Raw genomic sequence first — 18,388 nt, forward strand, 5'->3', positions numbered from 1 at the left:
TATCTTCTGCTTCGTTAGGTCCATACCATTTCTGTCCTTTATCGAGCCCTTCTTTGCATGACATGTTCCCTTGGTATCTCTAATTTTCTTGAAGTGATCTCTAGTCTTTCCCATTCTGTTGTTCTCCTCTAGTATTTGCATCAATCGCTGAGGAAGACTTTATTATCTCTCAGTGCTATTCTTTGGAACTATGCATTCAGCTGCTTATATCTTTCCTTTTCTCCTTTGCTTTTCACTTCTCTTCTTTTCACAGGTATTTGTAAGGTCTCCTCTGACAGCCATTTTGCTTTTTGCATTTGTTTTCCGTGGGTATAGTTTTGATCCCTATCTCCTGTACGATGTCACAAACTTCCGTCCATAGTTCATCAGGCACTCTGTCTAACAGATCTAGTCTCTTAAATCTATTTCTCACTTCCACTGTATAGTCCTCAAATTGTGTTTTTTGCTCCATACCCACTGGGAGTGGTGGGTGGTAATCTGGCACTTTGCTTAGGCAGAAGCAAGCAATATTTAATCTTCAATTGAAGAAAGTAAGGAAAACCACTAGAACATTAAGCTATGACCTAAATCAAGTCCCTTATGGTTATATAGTGGAGGTGAAAAATAGATTCAAGGGATTAGGTTTGGTAGCCTGAAAAACTATGGATGGAGGTTTGTAACATTGTATGGGAAGTGGTGACCAAAACCATCCCCAACAAAAACAAATGTGAGAAGGCAAAGTGGTTGCCTGAGGAGGCCTTCAAAAGAGCAGAGAAAATAAGAGAAGTGAACAGCAAGCAAGAAAGGGAAAAATATATCCAATGACATGCAGACTTCCAGAGAATAGCGTGAAGAGATAAGAAAATCTTCATAAGTGAAAAGTAGAAGAATTCGAGGAAAATAATGAATCGTAAAGAGTATAGATCTCTTCAGGAAAATTGGAGATACCATAGGAATACTTCATGAAAAGATGGGCACAATAAAGGACAGAAAATTCAAAGACCTAACAGAAGCAGATGAGATTAAGAAGAGGTGGCAACAATGCACAGAAGAACTGTACAAAAACGGTCATATTGACCCAGATAGATATGATGTTGGGGTCAGTTGTGTAAAGCCAGATATACTAGAGCATGAAGTCAAGTGGCCCTTAGGAAGCATCACTACAAGCAAAGCTAGTGGAGATGATGGAATTTCAGGTGAGCTGTTTAAAATATCCTAAAGAATCAGGCTGTAAAAGTGCTGCATTCAATATGTCAGCAAATTTAAAAAACTGTGCAGTGGCCACAGTGCTGAAAAAGGTCAGTTTTCATTCCAACTCCAAAGAATGTTCAACCTATCATGCAATTGTGCTCATCTCACTTGCTAGCAAGGTAATGCTCAAAATCCTTCAAGCTAAGCTTCACAGCACATGAACTGAGAATTTCCAGATGTACTAACTGGTTCGAGGAATGTGAGATCAAATTGCCAACATCCACTGGACCATAGAAAAAGCAATGGAATTCCAGATAAACATCTGCATCTGCTTCATGACTATGTTAAAGTCTTTCACTGTATGGACTACGACAAACTGTGGAAAATTCTTAAGGAAATGGGAGTACCAGATCACCTTACCTGTCTCCTGAAAGTCTGTATGTAGGTCAAAAAATGGCAGTTAGAATCAGACATGGAACAACTAAAAGATTTAAAATTGGGAAAGGAGCTTGACAAGGTATACATTGTCACTCTGCTTATTGAACTTGTAAGTAGGAAAGATCATTCGATATGCTGGACTGCATAAATCCCAAGATGGAATCAAGATTGCTCGGAGCAATATCAACAACCACAGATATAAAGATGAAACCACCCTAATAGCAGAAAGCAAAGAACTAAACACAAATTGATAGAGAGGAAATGCAAAAAGCTGGCTTAAAACTCAACATTCAAAAAGTATTCACAAAAAATACTCAACATTCATGGCATCCAGTACCACCACTTCATGGCATATAGATGAGGGCGAAGTGGAAATAGTGGCATATTTTATTTCCTTGACCTCCAAAATCATTATGGACCTTGACTGCAGCCACAAAATTAAAAGACACTTGCTCCTTGGAAGGAAGAAAGGGTATGAAAAACCTGGACAGTGTATTAAAAACAAGAGACTCACTTTGCTGCAGAGGTCTGTAGTGCCAAAGCTATGGTTTTTCCAGTAATCATGTGCAGGTGTGAGATCTGGACCATACGACAGTGTAAATGCCAAAGATGGACAGTGTATTAAAAACCAGAGACTCACTTTGCTGCAGAGTTCTGTAGTGCCAAAGCTATGGTTTTTCCAGTAATCATGTACAGATGTGAGATCTGGACCATACGAAAGTGTAAATGCCAAAAAATTAAGCTTTTAAACTGTGGTGCTGGAGAAGATTCTTGAGAGCCCTTTTTAAAACAAGGAGATCAAACCAGTCAATCTGAAAGGAAATCAACTTATGACCCCTTCTGTCTTAGCTGAGGGATCTACTGATGGTCTCCAGGTGGAAAGAACAGATGCTTCCATTGCAAAAGTGCCTAACCATGGCAGCTCCAAGCAAGGTCTGCAGCTCCACCCCTGGAGGAAGCTCAGAAAGGCTGAAGTCTCTGGGTACCCTGGGTCCCCCAATACATGCGTTGCATTCTCCCCAGCAGCATTGGAGGCCAAGGAAAGGGCATTCTGGGCCCTGGAGGTGGAGGATGGCTCAGGGATCCACTGGCAACACCACTTACCAAGTAGGACTGGAAAGGACAGAGCAGGCATATGTGGCAGAGAGCTGGTGACTGGGCTGTGGGAACAAAAGGGAACCAGCTCTGCATGTAGTACCTCACCCAAAATCCGCTGGAGAAGAAGCCCAGCGATAAGATCATCTGAGATGTGATGAAGAGGGTCTGTTTCATTACCCCCTTATAATTCCTCTGAATGAGGAGGTGGTGGAGTTGGTGGGTCATCACAAACTCTTCCATGGCCTAGATCATCCCCCCCCTTGGTATCCTTGGAGCTGCCTCTCCCCAGCTTCAGTCATGTAGTTCTGGAGGAAATTACCAATCATATGTGCTGCTGGGTCAGGGCCAATGACCAATAAAGCCAATCATAGGACCCATTGCCCTGCCAGGCTGCCTGACCTAGGGCTGTACATGTGAACTGAGGTGCTTCATTCAGAGAACACCCTTGAGCTCTAATGGCTCCGAGCTTCTTTCTTTACTAGGAGATGCCTTCAGGATATAAAACCCTAGGGCAGGTAGCTTGGACTCCCTCACTAGGTGTAGAAGACTTAAGGAATAAAATTATCAAGCTGAGACCATCAAAGCAGACAGAAGGGAAATAGCGAGGGTGAGAAAGTGCTAACTGATGACTTCTGATTTCTTGGGTCCAGTCACTGAGATCTTTGTATTTGCTGTGATTCTTGTGTCCTGGACTCCCAGAATCATTTCAATGAGTTTCCCCTTTCCTTGAAGCCAGTTGAAGTTGGGCTCCTCTCATCTGTGACTCAGACTGTGTTCTAGATCCTTCCCAATCATTGTACACCTCCCAGACTCAAACAGAGACACCCATTTGTTTCACCACCATTACGAGTGAAACCTTTTATTCTTTAATGAGAATAGGGTTTGCAGCCCACCGAATACAGTTCACCGGCATCCTGAGCGAGAGTGCCCTAAGTGTGAGTGAGTGTTTGCTCAGAGCAGTCTTACTGATTTCTGAGCCACACTAACCATTTACACTGCCTGTGCCAGGCCAATCCTGTCATTTCCTTGATCATAAACTGAGAAGTACTGCCTCAGGAAGACATCGCCCAGGATCCAGGTCTCTGTAGATATACTCACTGTGTCCTCTTTTAAGGTGGTAGAGCAGTGGCCTCTAGAATCCTGGGGAATCAGAAACACACATCAGTCACCCTGAGCTCTTACCTGCAACTCCCGCCAATATTCAGACCCAGCACAATTCTTGGTTTTATTTCCCTCTTTTGTCAACTATCAAGGGGTTTTATGAGCAGCAGGGGATGTAAGAGTTCATCCAAAACCAAAACGGGACAAGACACGCGGTTGTCATGAGGAACGGTGCCAGGTAGGGGAGGACTAGGACTTGGGGATACAACAAAATGATAAAAAACAAAGTCCTACTGTAGAGCGTAAGAAACTATCAATATTTAGTGATAAACCACAGGAAAAAGAATACACATTCTTAAACGAACGTATAATTTTCCTGTGTGTAACTGAGTCGCATTGCTGTGCAGAAGAACTCAAAGCAACACTGAAGATCAGCCTTACTTCAATAATTTTTTTAGAAAAGAACAAAATTGTCCATAGTTCTCCTCACTCCCTGTTTCTTTCCTTCTGACTCCTGCTCCTTGTTTATTCTGCAGAGAATGCCGGTTCTCCTCCTGCATCCCCACAATCCATACTTTATTAAAAAAAAAAAAAAAAGGAAAAACTTTATTTTGTATTGGAGTATAGCTGATTAACAATATTCTGAGTTTCACGTGGACAGTAAAGGGACTTAACCATATGTATCTGTGTATCCCGGTCCCAAAGATACCCCTTCCACCCAGGTTGTCATATAACTAAGCAGAGTTCCCTGTGCTACACAGTAGCTCATTGTTGGTTATCCATCTTAAATAGAGTAGTGCCCACAACACGTTCTTGAAGAGTTAACTCAGGAACTCTGGGAAGCTTCCTTCGGCCCACACTCAGCCTCTTTGGCCACTCCAGACTTGGTTGGATAACTTACTCTTGTTCCCCATCCCCACTGGCCAGTCCGTAGCCCTCATCACCCCTAGTAAGTCCCCAGTGCCCCAGTGCAGAGCACCTTGGGATGCCATTTGCATGGAATCCAGTACAGTTTTGCCTAGAACCAAGCAACCCTCCACATGGCTCCATGAGTTTACAGTTTTAGAATTCCTGAAATTCCCTCCCTTCCTCTAAGCCTTCTTTGAGCCCATCAGCCAGCTCTGAACTCCCACAGGGAGGTTACATGAAGCCTTCACCCTGTGCCGGGGCTAAGCAGTCACTGTGAACCCTTTATTCACATTAGTATCCAGCCTCCCCACAGAGGGGTCGGGTAGCCTGACTCACAAAAGGAGCACCCGGGCTTAGCAAGCGGAAGATGCATCTGAGAACTAGGGTGACCATGTAATTTATCATCCATTCCATGAAAACTGTGAGAAGGAAAGGGAGACTGTTAATCCCTATGGTAGGAGAGCACACTGGAATGTCCCCAGTCATCCTCCTGAGAGTGTAACAGGCAGGAAGTCCAGGGGTCTCCAAATGGAGGAAATAGCCTGCAAGTGTCAGACAATTTTGTCTCTCTTAAGTTGCAGAAGGAAACAAAGTAGTGGTATTTTTTTCTTCTCTATACAAATTTAAAAGTAGGTCTCTTAAAATATTCTGTTGCCATAATGACACCTGATTTCACCTGAAGTTAACTATTCTCAAACCTAGAGATAACAAATACATTTCTTTTATGGAAATGTTTATCTTAAGCTATGCTAAATGTATTATGCATTTACCTTAAACTCTGTCTTCAAGTTGGTTCCACCTCTTGGCTCAGAACCTACTTGACAAACCAGTATGGTATATTCAGATATTGTTCCTCTAATCTATGTAAATGAAACAATTTGTATGGTGATCTACCTTTCTTCAAGATTCAAGTTAATCATTTTATGGTCCAGGATGCACCATTTGGTTCCAAGATTATATCAAAATGCATTTTATGGGTGAGGGGCCTGGTGCCATTCTGAGTTTTAAGACATTCCTTTCTTTCATTAACAGACTGCTGCTGCTGCTGCTGCTGCTAAGTCGCTTCAGTCATGACTGACTCTGTGCAACCCCATAGACGACCTCCTACCAGGCTCCACTGTCCCTGGGATTCTCCAGGCAAGAACACTGGAGTGGGTTGCCATTTCCTTCTCCAATGCATGAAAGTGAAAAGTGAAAGTGAAGTTGTTCAGTCATGTGCAACTCTTAGCGCCCCCATGGACTGCAGCCCACCAGGCTCCTCCGTCCATGGGATTTTCCAGGCAAGAGTACTAGAGTGGGGTGCCATTGCCTTCTCCTTAACAGACTGCAGGTGACCATATAATATTCAGCTGAAGACTAGCAAGTGGGTACTCTTTCTCCCCACTTCTGATGCCTATGTCAGAAGCTTTGTCTATTTCCTTTATACTTTAATAAAACTTTATTACACAAAAGCTCTGCACGACCAAGCCTCGTCTCTGGCCCCAGATTGAATTCTTCTGCTCTGGGGCCCAAGAATCCCGGGGTCTTTGTGTGAGTCAACAACAACCTTTCACTCCTTTTCACATGGCCTGTTTCAGGGACCGCTAGAGCTGACTTTTGTGTCCATGCATCTGAGGTTTCAGATTGAACTGAAGCTCTTTGAGGACTGAGGACCATAGTGTTCCCCTCTCCTTGTGACTCCCAATATGCCAGCATGTTGTGGCATCTCCACATTTATTTCAGGATGATCAGACAGCGCTTTACTCTCAAGGGGTTGGTTTTGTGGCAGGCTCTGGCCCAGCAACAGGGCTCAGCAGAATCTGCAATAGTGTGAGATGGCCTGCCGAGGGTGCCCTCCTCCCAGCTGCAGCCCAAGGGTTCCTGCAAGTTCCTGTTTGAGAACCACCCCATTGTGTATATGTACCACAGCTTTCTTATCCACTCATCTGCTGATGGACATCTAGGTTGTTTCCATGTCCTGGCTATTATAAACAGTGCTGCAATGAACATTGGGGTACATGTGTCTCTTTCATTTCTGGTTTCCTCAGTGTGTATGCCCAGCAGTGGGATTTCTGGGTCATATGGCAGTTCTATTATATATATTACTCAGCCATTAAGAAGAAAACATTTGAATCAGTTCTAAGGAGGTCGATGAAACTGGAGCCAATTATACAGAGTGAAGTAAGCCAGAAAGAAAAACGCCAATACAGTATACTAACACATATTTTTGGAATTTAGAAAGATGGTAATGATAACCCTGTATGCAAGACAGCAAAAGAGACACAGATGTATACATCAGAATTTTGGACTCTGAGGGAGAGGGAGAGGGTGGGATGATTTGGGAGAATGGCACTGAAACATGTATACTATCATGTAAGAAACAAATCGCCAGTCTATGTTAGATACAGGATACAGGATGCTTGGGGCTGGTGCACGGGGATGATCCAGAGAGATGATGTGGGGTGGGAGGTGGGAGGGGGGTTCAGGATTGGGAACTCATGTACACCCATGGTGAATTCATGTCAATGTATGGCAAAACCAAAACCAATACAGTATTGTAAAGTAAAATAAAGTAAAAATAAAAATTAAAAAAAAAAAGAACCACCCCTCAGGGTTCTCCCCTCACCTTGAGGATGTAGGCTAGAACTAGCCCTGGGTATTTGATTCCATTGATAGTGAAGATAATAGAGGGTAGGGTATTGACCACAAAATATGAAACGTAGTGCTGTTAGAGAGAGAGGGAGAGAGGTTGGCCCTGGAGATTCTTCTTGTGTGTGGAGACTGGGAGTGACCCTGGGGCATGATCCTTCACCTCAGAACCCCGTGGCATGGTACCAATGAGCTTCTGGATGTTATTGACCAGTCTTCTTGGGCCAAGGATCAGTGATGTCCTAGTGTCCACAAGGGCCTTGCAGCCACCAGAACAAGCAATAACCTTTCTTTTCATGGAGATGCTGAGAGACAGTGTGACAAAGTGGGCATCAAGGCTGCTCTTAGTCTCCCCAGAGCTGCCCCCTTCCCGACTGTCTCCTAAATATCCCTCCATCTTTTGCGCTGACTCTTTTCCCTTGGTCTCAACATGGCACCTTCCTTGACATCCTTGAATGCAATACTTTAATACACCAGGATATTCTGTATCTTGAGACAAGCTGGTCTTCCTTCCTAGAAGAGTCCTTTCCCCTTTGATTAGTAAGTTTCTTCTCATCTTCCAGGTTCCAGCTTAATTGTCATTTATTCAGGGAAGTCTTTCCCTCGGTGTTTATCAGTCTCCTGTCTTGGTCACTTTCTGTAGACCCTTCTCATGTCTGTCCCTGCTAAGTTGCTTCAGTCGTGTCTAACTCTGTGTGATCCCATTGATGGCAGCCCATCAGGCTCCCCCATCCCTGGGATTCTCCAAGCAAGAACACTGGAGTGGGTTGCCATTTCCTTCTCCATGCATGAAAGTGAAAAGTGAAACTGAAGTCGCTCAGTTGTGTCCGCCTCTTTGTGACCCCATGGACTGAAGCCTACCAGGCTCCTCCATCCATGGGATTTTTCCAGACAAGAGTTCTGGAGTGGGGTGCCATTGCCTTCTCTGGTTCTCATGTCTAGCATGTTCCAAAGTCATAATTCACTATGTCGCCCTCACATCTAAGAAGGCAGATGCACAAGAAATGACACACACACATAGTGAATTGTGACTTTGGTACATGCTCATGAGACACACACATAGTGAATTGTAATTCACTATGTGTGCATGTCATTTCTTCTGCATTTGCCTTCTTAGATGTGAGGGCAAGTTTTATTCTCATTGCCTCCCTAAAGTGCCTGGCACACAGTGGATGCCCAACGCTTGTCTGTTTGGTGAGTGAATGAAGACTGTGAAAATAATGAATGAGAAACATCCAGAGAGCTGTATCTGGTGGGGAACAAATAATGGGTCAACCACAGAGTGAAGATGGAGATTCATGGGGACAGCAGATTCTCATAATGGTGGGAGAGAGGGGCTCATCTGCGAGAGGGTGTCTCCCAGCACTGCTCCTACAACCAGCTCAGACCCTGAGACCCTGGCCAGGAAATACATGACTAGCCCACAGAAACTCCAAAGGAGAGGCCAGTTTTCGTCTGAGGGTATCACACAGAATCCTATCAATTATGCCTCTTGTTCTCAGGTCACTCCTGGATTCCACCTTCCTGATTCTCTGTTATAGCCCCTGCCCCACTCTGTGCCCTAGAACTTGGGATGACTTTTTTATTAGTTGCTTTCAAGTCTTAAGACTGCAGCCAACCTCTCTCCACTGCTGGGTAGCTGCTCCCTAAGGAGACCAGTTTCCCCCATTTTCTCAGGACTTTTCCTGCTTTTAAACTGGCATTGATCTTTACTGAGAATTTCCTTGATCTCAGGAAGCCCTGGACAGTTGGTCATCTTATAACTCTGTTCAGGCTGAGGTAATCCTCCCTGATCCTCGATTCAGCACACTGTAGAGTCCTCTAACCACGCTCCACGCCTCACAGGGCAGTGGGTGCAGCCCTCTCCCAGCTGCACAGACCTCTCTGGACTCTTTTAGGACCCTGGTCAGAGCCCTGGTTAGAAGGCCTGGGGATTATGAACCCGTGGGTTGTTTGTGCATCTATGTGTTTATGTGGTTGCTTGTATATGTGTTCGTATGTGACTCTAATTGTGCTTTTGTATCTCTGACTAGCTATGTATGTTTATATGTGTCTCTGTTTATATGAGTCTGCTTGTGTGTTTCCATGTGTCTGTGTGTCTGTCTGTGTCGTTGTGGGTGGTGTATATATCTGTGTCACTATGTGTCTGATAATCCATGTGTGTGTGTCTGCCTGTGTCCGTGTACAGATGTGGAGCATCACTTGGGCTGACCCTCAGAGGGAGAGGCTTACCGGTCCATGTGTACACGCAACTCTCCCGCTTGTATCAATGGTACCCAGTTGAGCGCTACCTGGTAGTAGTCTTTGTCCACCCCACCAAACATCACCACACTGCCCTTCCTCTGCATCTGTAGAGAGAAAAGAGGGGGAGATCTTTGGAGGACAGTAACAACAGCACTGTTTGAGAGCTCGTGTTTGTGCTTGTCTACCCATCAAGGCCGTAATAAAGTCTCCATTTACCAATGCAAAAATCGAGGCTAGGAGAGATTGAAAAGCAGACTGAGGTCAGTTACTGGCTAATGAGTAGCACAGAAGAGGTTAGAAGCTGAGTCACATGACTGGGCTCCACCCACTATGTCTTCTGAAGAGGCCCAAGACCTCCTGCTACCTGTGTGCTCAGAAATCCTCAGATGACAGGGTGCTGAAGAGTTTTTGCTTTCCCCTTGTCTAGCTTGTCATTTTTCAGGAAAATCAAAGCTGGGGAGTGCTAAGTATGTGGGTTCAGGTCACCCAGAGTTGACTCTACTGGCCTGTGACCTCTACTGTCCAAAGGCCCCTACACTCAGAAGAGACCCCACCTCTTCTCTCCCTGTCTTAAAATGACTAATATTTCTTGAACAAGGAGTCCCACATGTTTGTTCTGTGTCCCACACTTTCATTTTTCACTGGCTCCTACAAATTGGGTAGCTGGTCGTGGGCTCCCAGTGGAATTCTTTAGGAAGGAAAGATATCTACCATCCTTTTCCTTCCTTCTTTATCAAATTCATAAGCAAATCATTTTGCTTTTGCCTCCAACTTGTTTCCTGTTGTCTTCCATTAGTCTTCCTCCTAACTCACCCCCCTAAACCAAGTTACTGCTCTTGAGCCCAGGAGCAGGAATGTGTTTCAACAAAACATTTATAAAAACCAGTGGTGATGCCAGGTAGGGCCCAGGGGCCATAGTTATCCTGGGTTAGATTATCTCTCAGGATACTTTTTTTTTTATCAAGTATTCTATAATTTTCATGCAACTAGAAGCATCTTACAGCTAATTTGGAGAAAGGGATTGTCCATCTCAGACTTACTTGCTCAAGTAGAAGGCAAAAACAGGCTCAGAAATGGCACCTAGATTCTTCAGCTTGTCAAAGATGGGGATGGCTCCAATGAAGGATATGTTGGGGTAGTTCAAGCCCAAGACGCCTTCAAAAGATATACCCTGAGAGCTGTATTCCTCCATGCTTAGACCGAACTGCTGGTCAGTACTTACAAGGTCCCCAATCTGTGGGAGAGAAGAGTGTTCCCACTTACAGATATATGAAGTGGGGCTAGGAGTGGGCTGGGATGCATTGCTGTTAGATCCTCAAGGAACAATTGAGGTTGGGCTGTGTTTTTGGTGGACCTCAGATTTTTAGACCAAGCTGGGAGGGGAATTTGGGTTCCATTTGAGAGAAGCTGTGAATTTTAAAACATCTGCCCCTCTGAAAAACACCACCTGAGTGAGTCAAATTGGCCTTGTGGCTTCTGTCCAGGTGGGGCAACCGAGTCAGGCCAGGACCCATTGGTGCCACCTTGTGGACAAAATGATCGAGAGCAAGAGAGCCTTCTCTTTGGCATGACCCAATGACAGGAATGAACTGCATTCTCTGTAAGGCACTGTGGATTCTGCAACTGTCCAGGAAGACAGAAGCTGAAAACACAATCTTGCTTGCAGGGTTCTATGAAATTACTGCCTGGGAAATTCACTTTTGGGGATATGTGTGTATTTCTGTGAGTGTGTATGAAAGAGAAAGGGGGGGGGGCACTACTCAAGTACTATGGGGAGGCAGGCCGTAGGTTTTATTAGACTCTCAAAGGTCCCCTAGAGTGAGAACTCATTTATCAGGCCCCCTGACATCTCTGGCTTCCAGTTTTCCACTCTGAATACTTGAAGCCCTTGAATGCCCCCAGGGTCCCCGGATAAGTTTTATCCTGTCCCAAACATCCCACAGCAACTGCAGTCCTGAAAAGTCAGCCCAGCTCCACCACTTACCACATGTGTGACCTCAGCAAGGCCCTTGTTGTCTGTACCTCATTTTCCTCATATGTCTCATGAGCTAATCAGACCACCTGCTTGTGGGGTTGTTGCAGGATTAAACCATTTATTACCTGAAAGTGCCTGGAACAGTTTGTGAATATATGTGGATGCTTTTATCCCCTCTTCTCCCTCCCAGCAAAGTGAACCTTGAACTGTTCATGGGCAGAGGAGCTGCAAGTCCACACCTCAAGTCACTCTCTGGGTTAGCTAATCTGTTTGCTCGTGTGTCACCATGGGCACTGCCTCCCCAGAGAAATGATCCTGTGGGTAAGATGACCAATATCTATGGGAGCCAGGGTAGGAAGGGTCCTGCCAGGTGGTCCTGAATCTGTTTTGCAAGCAGGTATCACTCCATAGCCACTCCTGACTCAGCTTCTCTTTACACGTTACCCAAATGGTGTCATAAGCAAGAAACCCCTTCATGCTCTCAGATCCATAGGCAATGCTGAAAGTCTTTTGGGTAGGCCGGAAGGTGGAAGACTTGTAATGTCCGAACCTAACTTGTGTAGCTGCAGACACAAGAGATGAGTGTCATCAGGTGCCAAGAGTGGATACAGGGCGGCACGGCAAGTGAACAATGGTCCGTGGAGGAGGTGTCTGTATTCACAACAGGCTGGACTGAGGCAAAAGAGGAAGGACACCCACAAGTCATATGAGCCTGTGTCAAAGATAACCTGGAATTTCTGAGGGGGTGTTTCAATGGTGATGTTACCCACTGAGAATATCTACAGGGAGAAGGAGAGAGTGGGTTAGTGCAGAACCGGCTGCCCTCTGTTCCCACACTGCTGCCTCCCTCTGGGTGTCACATGTCCCTTGAGATCAATTTCTAACCACTGTGCAGCTCACAGCCTTTGATCACAGAGGTACTTGCATTTGATATTTTTTCCTGTGCTACATTTTATGCAGGATATCAGTTCTATGACCAGGCGTTGAAGTGGTATCTCCTGCATGAGAAGCCCAGAGGCATAACGACTGGGCCTCTAGCACCACTAGACACTCAGGGAAGTCCTGGTGTCTTCATTGGAAAAGCTCTGTAATCTCTTCAAACCCAGCCTTAGCATCCCCTTCTCCAGGAGGTCCTTCTTGATCAACCCCAGCCACTCCCTCTATACTCAGACCACATCCAATCAACACCACACAGGTGACTCCTTCATTTGACATATATTTATTCTTTCCCTATCTCTCAGGCTGGCATGGGCATTCTTGAAGACAAAATAAGCCCTTTTCTAATCTAAAAACTGTAAGCACTGTATTAGATTCTTATGGCCTTACACGGAAGACAGGTTCAGTAACTTTCTACTGCTGTGGTTCTTGCATCTGTGGAAACTGAATTCCTCTGCCTGGGGATTCACAATTGCTTTGCAGTTGGTTCTATCTTTTGATCAGTGATGGTTCACTTTTCACCTGTAACTGTGGTGCTCACTTAGTTCAGAAGGATCTGCTGCTGCTGCTGCTGCTGCTAAGTCGCTTCAGTCATGTCTGATTCTGTGCAAGCCCACAGATAGGAGCCCACCATGCTCCCCCATCCCTGGGATTCTTCATGCAAGAACACTGGAGTGACTTGCCATTTACTTCTCCAATTCAGGAAATTGAAAATTAAAGTGTAGTCGTTCAGTTGTGTCCAAATCATAGCGACTGCATGGACTGCAGCCTACCAGGCCTCTCCATCCTTGGGTTTTTCCAGGCAAGAGTACTGAAGTGGGTCGCCATTGCCTTTTCCTCAGAAGGAACAATCTCCTTCAAACTAATGACACATTTTTTTTAATTATTTTTTTTAATTAAATTTTAAAATCTTTAATTCTTACATGTGTTCCCAAACATGAAACCCCCTCCCACCTCCCTCCCCATAACATCTCTGTAGGTGATCCCCATGCACCAGCCCCAAGCATGCTGTATCCTGCGTCAGACATAGACTGGCAATTCAATTCTTACATGATAGTATACATGATAGAATGCCATTCTCCCAAATCATCCCGCCCTCTCCCTCTCTCTCTGAGTCCAAAAGTCCGTTATACACAGCTGTGTCTTTTTTCCTGTCTTTCATACAGGGTCGTCATTGCCATCTTTCTAAATTCCATATATATGTGTTAGTATACTGTATTGGTGTTTTTCTTTCTGGCTTACTTCACTCTGTATAATCGGCTCCAGTTTCATCCATCTCATCAGAACTGATTCAAATGAATTCTTTTTAACGGCTGAGTAATACTCCATTGTGTACATGTACCAAAGCTTTCTTATCCATTCATCTGCTGATGGACATCTAGGTTGTTTCCATGCTAATGACACATTTTTGACACAGAAATGGATGTTTACCTGCCACTTGGTAATTTCTGGGCCCAGTCACAAAGACAAAGACTTGAGGATGATAGTGCCTTCTCCTGGGTGGGGCCTCTGTTGCCCAGGGATTCTGCCTCCTGAAGGAGCCCCAGCCCCAACATCCCACCTGGCATCTTCAGATGAGCCCCAGTACTAAGCTAGAGCACCAGGAGGCGCTGTGGCACATCATCCTTCCAAAACACTCACATCTGTGCTGTTCCTCAGGGGGTTCAGTTCAGTGCAGTTCAGTTCAGTTCAGTCGCTCAGTCGTGTCCAACTCTTTGTGAGCCCATGAATCGCAGCAAGCCAGGCCTCCCTGTCCATCACCATCTCCCGGTGTTTACTCAGACACACATCCATCCAGTCAGGGATGCCATCCAGCCATCTCATCCTCGGTCGTCCCCTTCTCCTGCCCCCAAACCCTCCCAGCATCAGAGTCTTTTCCAATGAGTCAACTCTTTGCATGAGGTGGCCAAAGTATTGGAGCTTCAGCTTTAGCATCATTCCTTCCAAAGAAATCCCAGGGTTGATCTCCTTCAGAATGGACAGGTTGGATCTCCTTGCAGTCCAAGGGACTCTCAAGAGACTTCTCCAACACCACAGTTCAATAGAATCTGTTCTTTGGTGCTCAGCCTTCTTCACAGTCCAACTCTCACATCCATACATGACCACAGGAAAAACCATAGCCTTGACTAGACGGACCTTAGTAGGCAAAATAATGTCTCTGCTTTTGAACATACTATCTAGGTTGCTGATAACTTTTCTTCCAAGGAGTAAGTGTCTTTTAATTTCATGGCTGCAGTCACCATCTGCACTGATTTTAGAGCCCCCAGAAATAAAGTCTGACACTGTTTCCACTGTTTCCCCATCTATTTCCCATGAAGTAATGGGACCAGATGCCATGTTCTTCGTTTTCTGAATGTTGAGCTTTAAGCCAACATTTTCGCTCTCCTCTTTCACTTTCACCAAGAGGCTTTTTAGCTCCTTTTCACTTTCTGCCTTATGGGTGGCTTCATCTGCATATCTGAGGTTATTGATATTTCTCCTGGCAATTTAGATTCCAGTTTGTGTTTCTTCCAGTCCAGTGTTTCTGATGATGTACTCTGCAATAAAGTTAAATAAGCAGGGTGACAATACACAGCCTTGACGTACTCCTTTTCCTATTTGGAACCAGTCTGGTGGTCCATGTCCAGTTCTAACTGTTGCTTCCTGACCTGCATACAGATTTCTCAAGAGGCAGGTCAGGTGGTCTGGTATTCCCATCTCTCTCAGAATTTTGAACAGCTTATTGTGATCCACACAGTCAAAGCCTTTGGCATAGTCAATAAAGCAGAAATAGAAGGCAATGCCAAAGAATGCTCAAATTACTGCACAATTGCACTCACTTCACATGCTAGTAAAGTAATGCTCAAAATTCTCCAAGCAAGGCTTCAGCAATACATCATGCATATGATGCTGTTACAATAACAGAAGTTATGAGGAACAATAAGTTGTTAAATATAGTTTCAGATTTCTTTCCTATATATCTTTTCATTTTCTTCGGTTTTGTTTTGGATGGGCAGAATTTTTGTTTTTGCTTAGAAGATATTCCACTCTGAATGTAGTCATAATTCTGAATTGTAAAGCCACTTCAGTAATGTGTTTTTTATGGGAGGCTAGTCACCAACTCAATGCAATTAGATTTATCAGTCTCTTTGTTCTCAATTTGTTCAGTTCAGTTCAGGCCTTTCAGTCATGTCGGTCTCTTTGCAATGCCATCAACTGCAGCATGCCAGGCTTCCCTATCCATCACCAACTTCCAGAGCTTACCCAAGCTCATGTCCATCACTTGGTGATGCCATCTGACCATCTCATCCTGTGTTCCCCTTCTCTTCCTGCCTTCAATCTTTCCTAACATCAGGGTCTTTTCTAATGAGTCAGTTCTTCCCATCAGGTGGGCAAATAATTGGAGTTTCAGCTTCAGCATCAGTCCTTCCAGTGAATATTCAGGACTGATTTACTTTAGGATGGACTGCTTTGATCTCCTTGGAGTCCAAGGGACTCTCAAGAGTCTTCTCCAACACCATATTTCAAAGGAATATATGTGTATCATTTGTCAGTGATGTAACATTCCTTCTGTTGGGATTTAACCACCAGAACTGAATTTAAATAACATGCAAAAATGAGGATTAAGTCACAGTGCCCCATTTAAACACACCTGGCAACAGGAGAGGCTCCTGTTGTATTCAAGGGACAGGCATGGAAAGATCTCAAGCAGGAATAGGCCCTGGGAGTCCTGGATGAGTCAATAAACACGATTGTCTTTACTTTGGCTGCCACAGTTGTTTTGTCTTCTTGAATTGGGAAGACATTTCAGAATTGTTTTCTATAAGTTTGGTTTGGCAGACAAAATTTTTCATGACATAGACTCTATGGGGAAATTATATCAGAAATATATCCATTTATCTTCAGCAGTTAAATTTTATTGGCTTGCATGTCCCTGATGACCTTTCTTTATAAGTAGAAAGGAAACACACATGTTCAGTATGCATTCAGTCTCTTTGTAAATCAACCAACATGAATTAAATTTCTCTCAGTCACCACTGCACTCCCAAGTCTAGGCTAGAAACAAACAAACAAACAATCAAACAAACAAAACTGCAGAGACTGAAGACTTATTCTAGCACATTGCTGGGGAGATTTTGTTCCCATTGTTTTTTGGGAAAAAAAATTAGTTCCTAATATTAAAATCAGTAGACTGTACATAAATATCCAAACTTCTGATTTTCTTGAAAGCATGGCCAACTGGCCCACTTTCCAGCACGAGTGAAGTGGAGGAAATGCTGCTCCCAGTGGTGAAGCCTGTTTGCCCCAGTGTTCAACATGGCCATCTCGTCCTAGTATCATATCTCCTGCCTCCTGGGGCCATGAGTTTGTGAGAATTAGGCTGCTAGCTCTCTTAAGATAAAGACTAATTTTGTCTTCATCAACATTGACTTTGAAGCCTTTAACCCAGAACCTAGCACACAATTCTTCCTTGTATGTTTGCTGGATGCTATACAATATCTTGTGGATGCATATGACATTTCTTCCAATACTGAAAGCATGCAGTTGAAGTACTGCTCTGTCCCAAATCTTTGATGCAAACTGGCATCATAGTGCCCCTGATGTCTGCCATTAGCCCCCCCCCACACCTAAAGCCAATTGTATGTCCCTGAAGTCTTCACTTTGCCATTTGATGACTTATCATCCTAGCAATCTCTTCTCTGATAAAGACAGCAATGCATATCTCATGAAGTCGCTAGGAAGATGGCATGAAACCATGAATGTCGAGCATGGCCCTTAGTATCCATTTTTATGATGTTCTTAGCAGGTTTTTTTTTTTTTTTCTCCAAGTAGTCAAGGTTTTCCATCTTCTTAGATGTCCATGCAGATTAGTTTGATTTTCCAACCAAACTTCAAGGAAGAGATTACAGTTCAATTCTCTGTATTCTGTGAAGCTTCAGAGTCCACTGACCAAGGACACTGATGAAGGTAAAGATTTTATCAAGACCTTTGTGTTTATTCAGACCGATTATTGGCCTAAAGGGCTAAACTAGGGCATGTCAGAGCATATATAACTAGGGGCTCCGGGTCACCACTACATGCTAAGAATCTGAACTTCCCTGAGTACTTGGAGCCAGGAAAGAAGCATGATGTGGCTTGAGCTCCTCAGGCTGATGGCCATCTCAGATTGCAGAGTCATTTATGTATGGAGACTGTAAGCCACATCATCTTCCTTTCTGTGATTTTTTTTTCATCTCATTATTCTTCTACTCATCGGGTTTAGAGGGAATGGAATATTTCCCTGACAATCTTAAAGTTCAGCCCTTACTTATTGATAAGTACCTTGCTATAGGAACTGTGGGACCCAAGGTTTTTGGTGTAGATTTTCATAGTTGCACAATGCTGGGAACCAGTTATGTCATGAACTATTGAAATTGAACTCCTTGCAATTGCTCAGTGCAGAGTCAGTGCAGACGTAGGTGTGGTCCTGGGGAATAGCACTTTTCTCCCTTTTATTTAGTACGTTCTCTTTGTTCCCTCTCTACTTCAGTGTGTATATGTCTACGTCTGTGTCTCTGTATCACTATCATTTATCTCTCCATCTCTTTGAAAGTCTCTGTGAGTGTATTTCTCTCTGTGTTGTTTTCTTTTTTTTTTCTTTAATTTTAAAATCTTTAATTCTTACATGTGCTCCCAAACATGAACCCCCCTCCCACCTCCCTCCCCATAACATCTCTGTGGGTCATCCCCATGAACCAGCCCCAAGCATGCTGTATCCTGCATCAGACGTAGACTGGTGATTCAATTCTGACATGATAGTATACATGATAGAATGCCATTCTCCCAAATCATCCCACCCTCTCCCTCTCCCTCTGAGTCCAAAAGTCCGTTATACACAGCTGTGTCTTTTTTCCTGTCTTGCATACAGGG

General features: G+C 44.2%; 1 protein-coding gene across 1 annotated transcript; it reads right to left on the reverse strand.

The window, feature by feature from the left end:
• Positions 1-3,696: 3,696 nt before the first annotated feature.
• Positions 3,697-17,848, reverse strand: LOC138083446 (pregnancy-associated glycoprotein 1-like). The gene is made up of 9 exons (XM_068977321.1): positions 17,801-17,848; positions 12,225-12,342; positions 12,008-12,126; positions 10,629-10,822; positions 10,143-10,149; positions 9,577-9,686; positions 7,508-7,649; positions 7,322-7,420; positions 3,697-3,846 (listed from the first exon to the last, which is right to left on the reverse strand). Exons 1-9 carry the CDS (start codon positions 17,846-17,848, stop codon positions 3,697-3,699), a joined length of 987 nt encoding a protein of 328 aa, XP_068833422.1.
• Between the last annotated feature and the right edge of the window lie 540 nt (positions 17,849-18,388).

This window comes from Capricornis sumatraensis, chromosome 8 (genome assembly GCF_032405125.1).
Source record: "Capricornis sumatraensis isolate serow.1 chromosome 8, serow.2, whole genome shotgun sequence".
Classification (NCBI taxonomy): Eukaryota; Metazoa; Chordata; class Mammalia; order Artiodactyla; family Bovidae; genus Capricornis; species Capricornis sumatraensis.

Excerpts from the sequence above, each read along its gene's own strand:
- LOC138083446 (XM_068977321.1), bottom strand. The coding sequence starts at position 17,848 with ATGAAAATCTACACCAAAAACCTTGGGTCCCACAGTTCCTATAGCAAG. Across the intron at positions 7,421-7,507 it reads CCATGCCACGGGGTTCTGAG|CACTACGTTTCATATTTTGT; the intron begins GTGAAGGATCAT and ends TCTCTCTAACAG. Across the intron at positions 3,847-7,321 it reads TTCTAGCCTACATCCTCAAG|GATTCTAGAGGCCACTGCTC; the intron begins GTGAGGGGAGAA and ends CTGATTCCCCAG.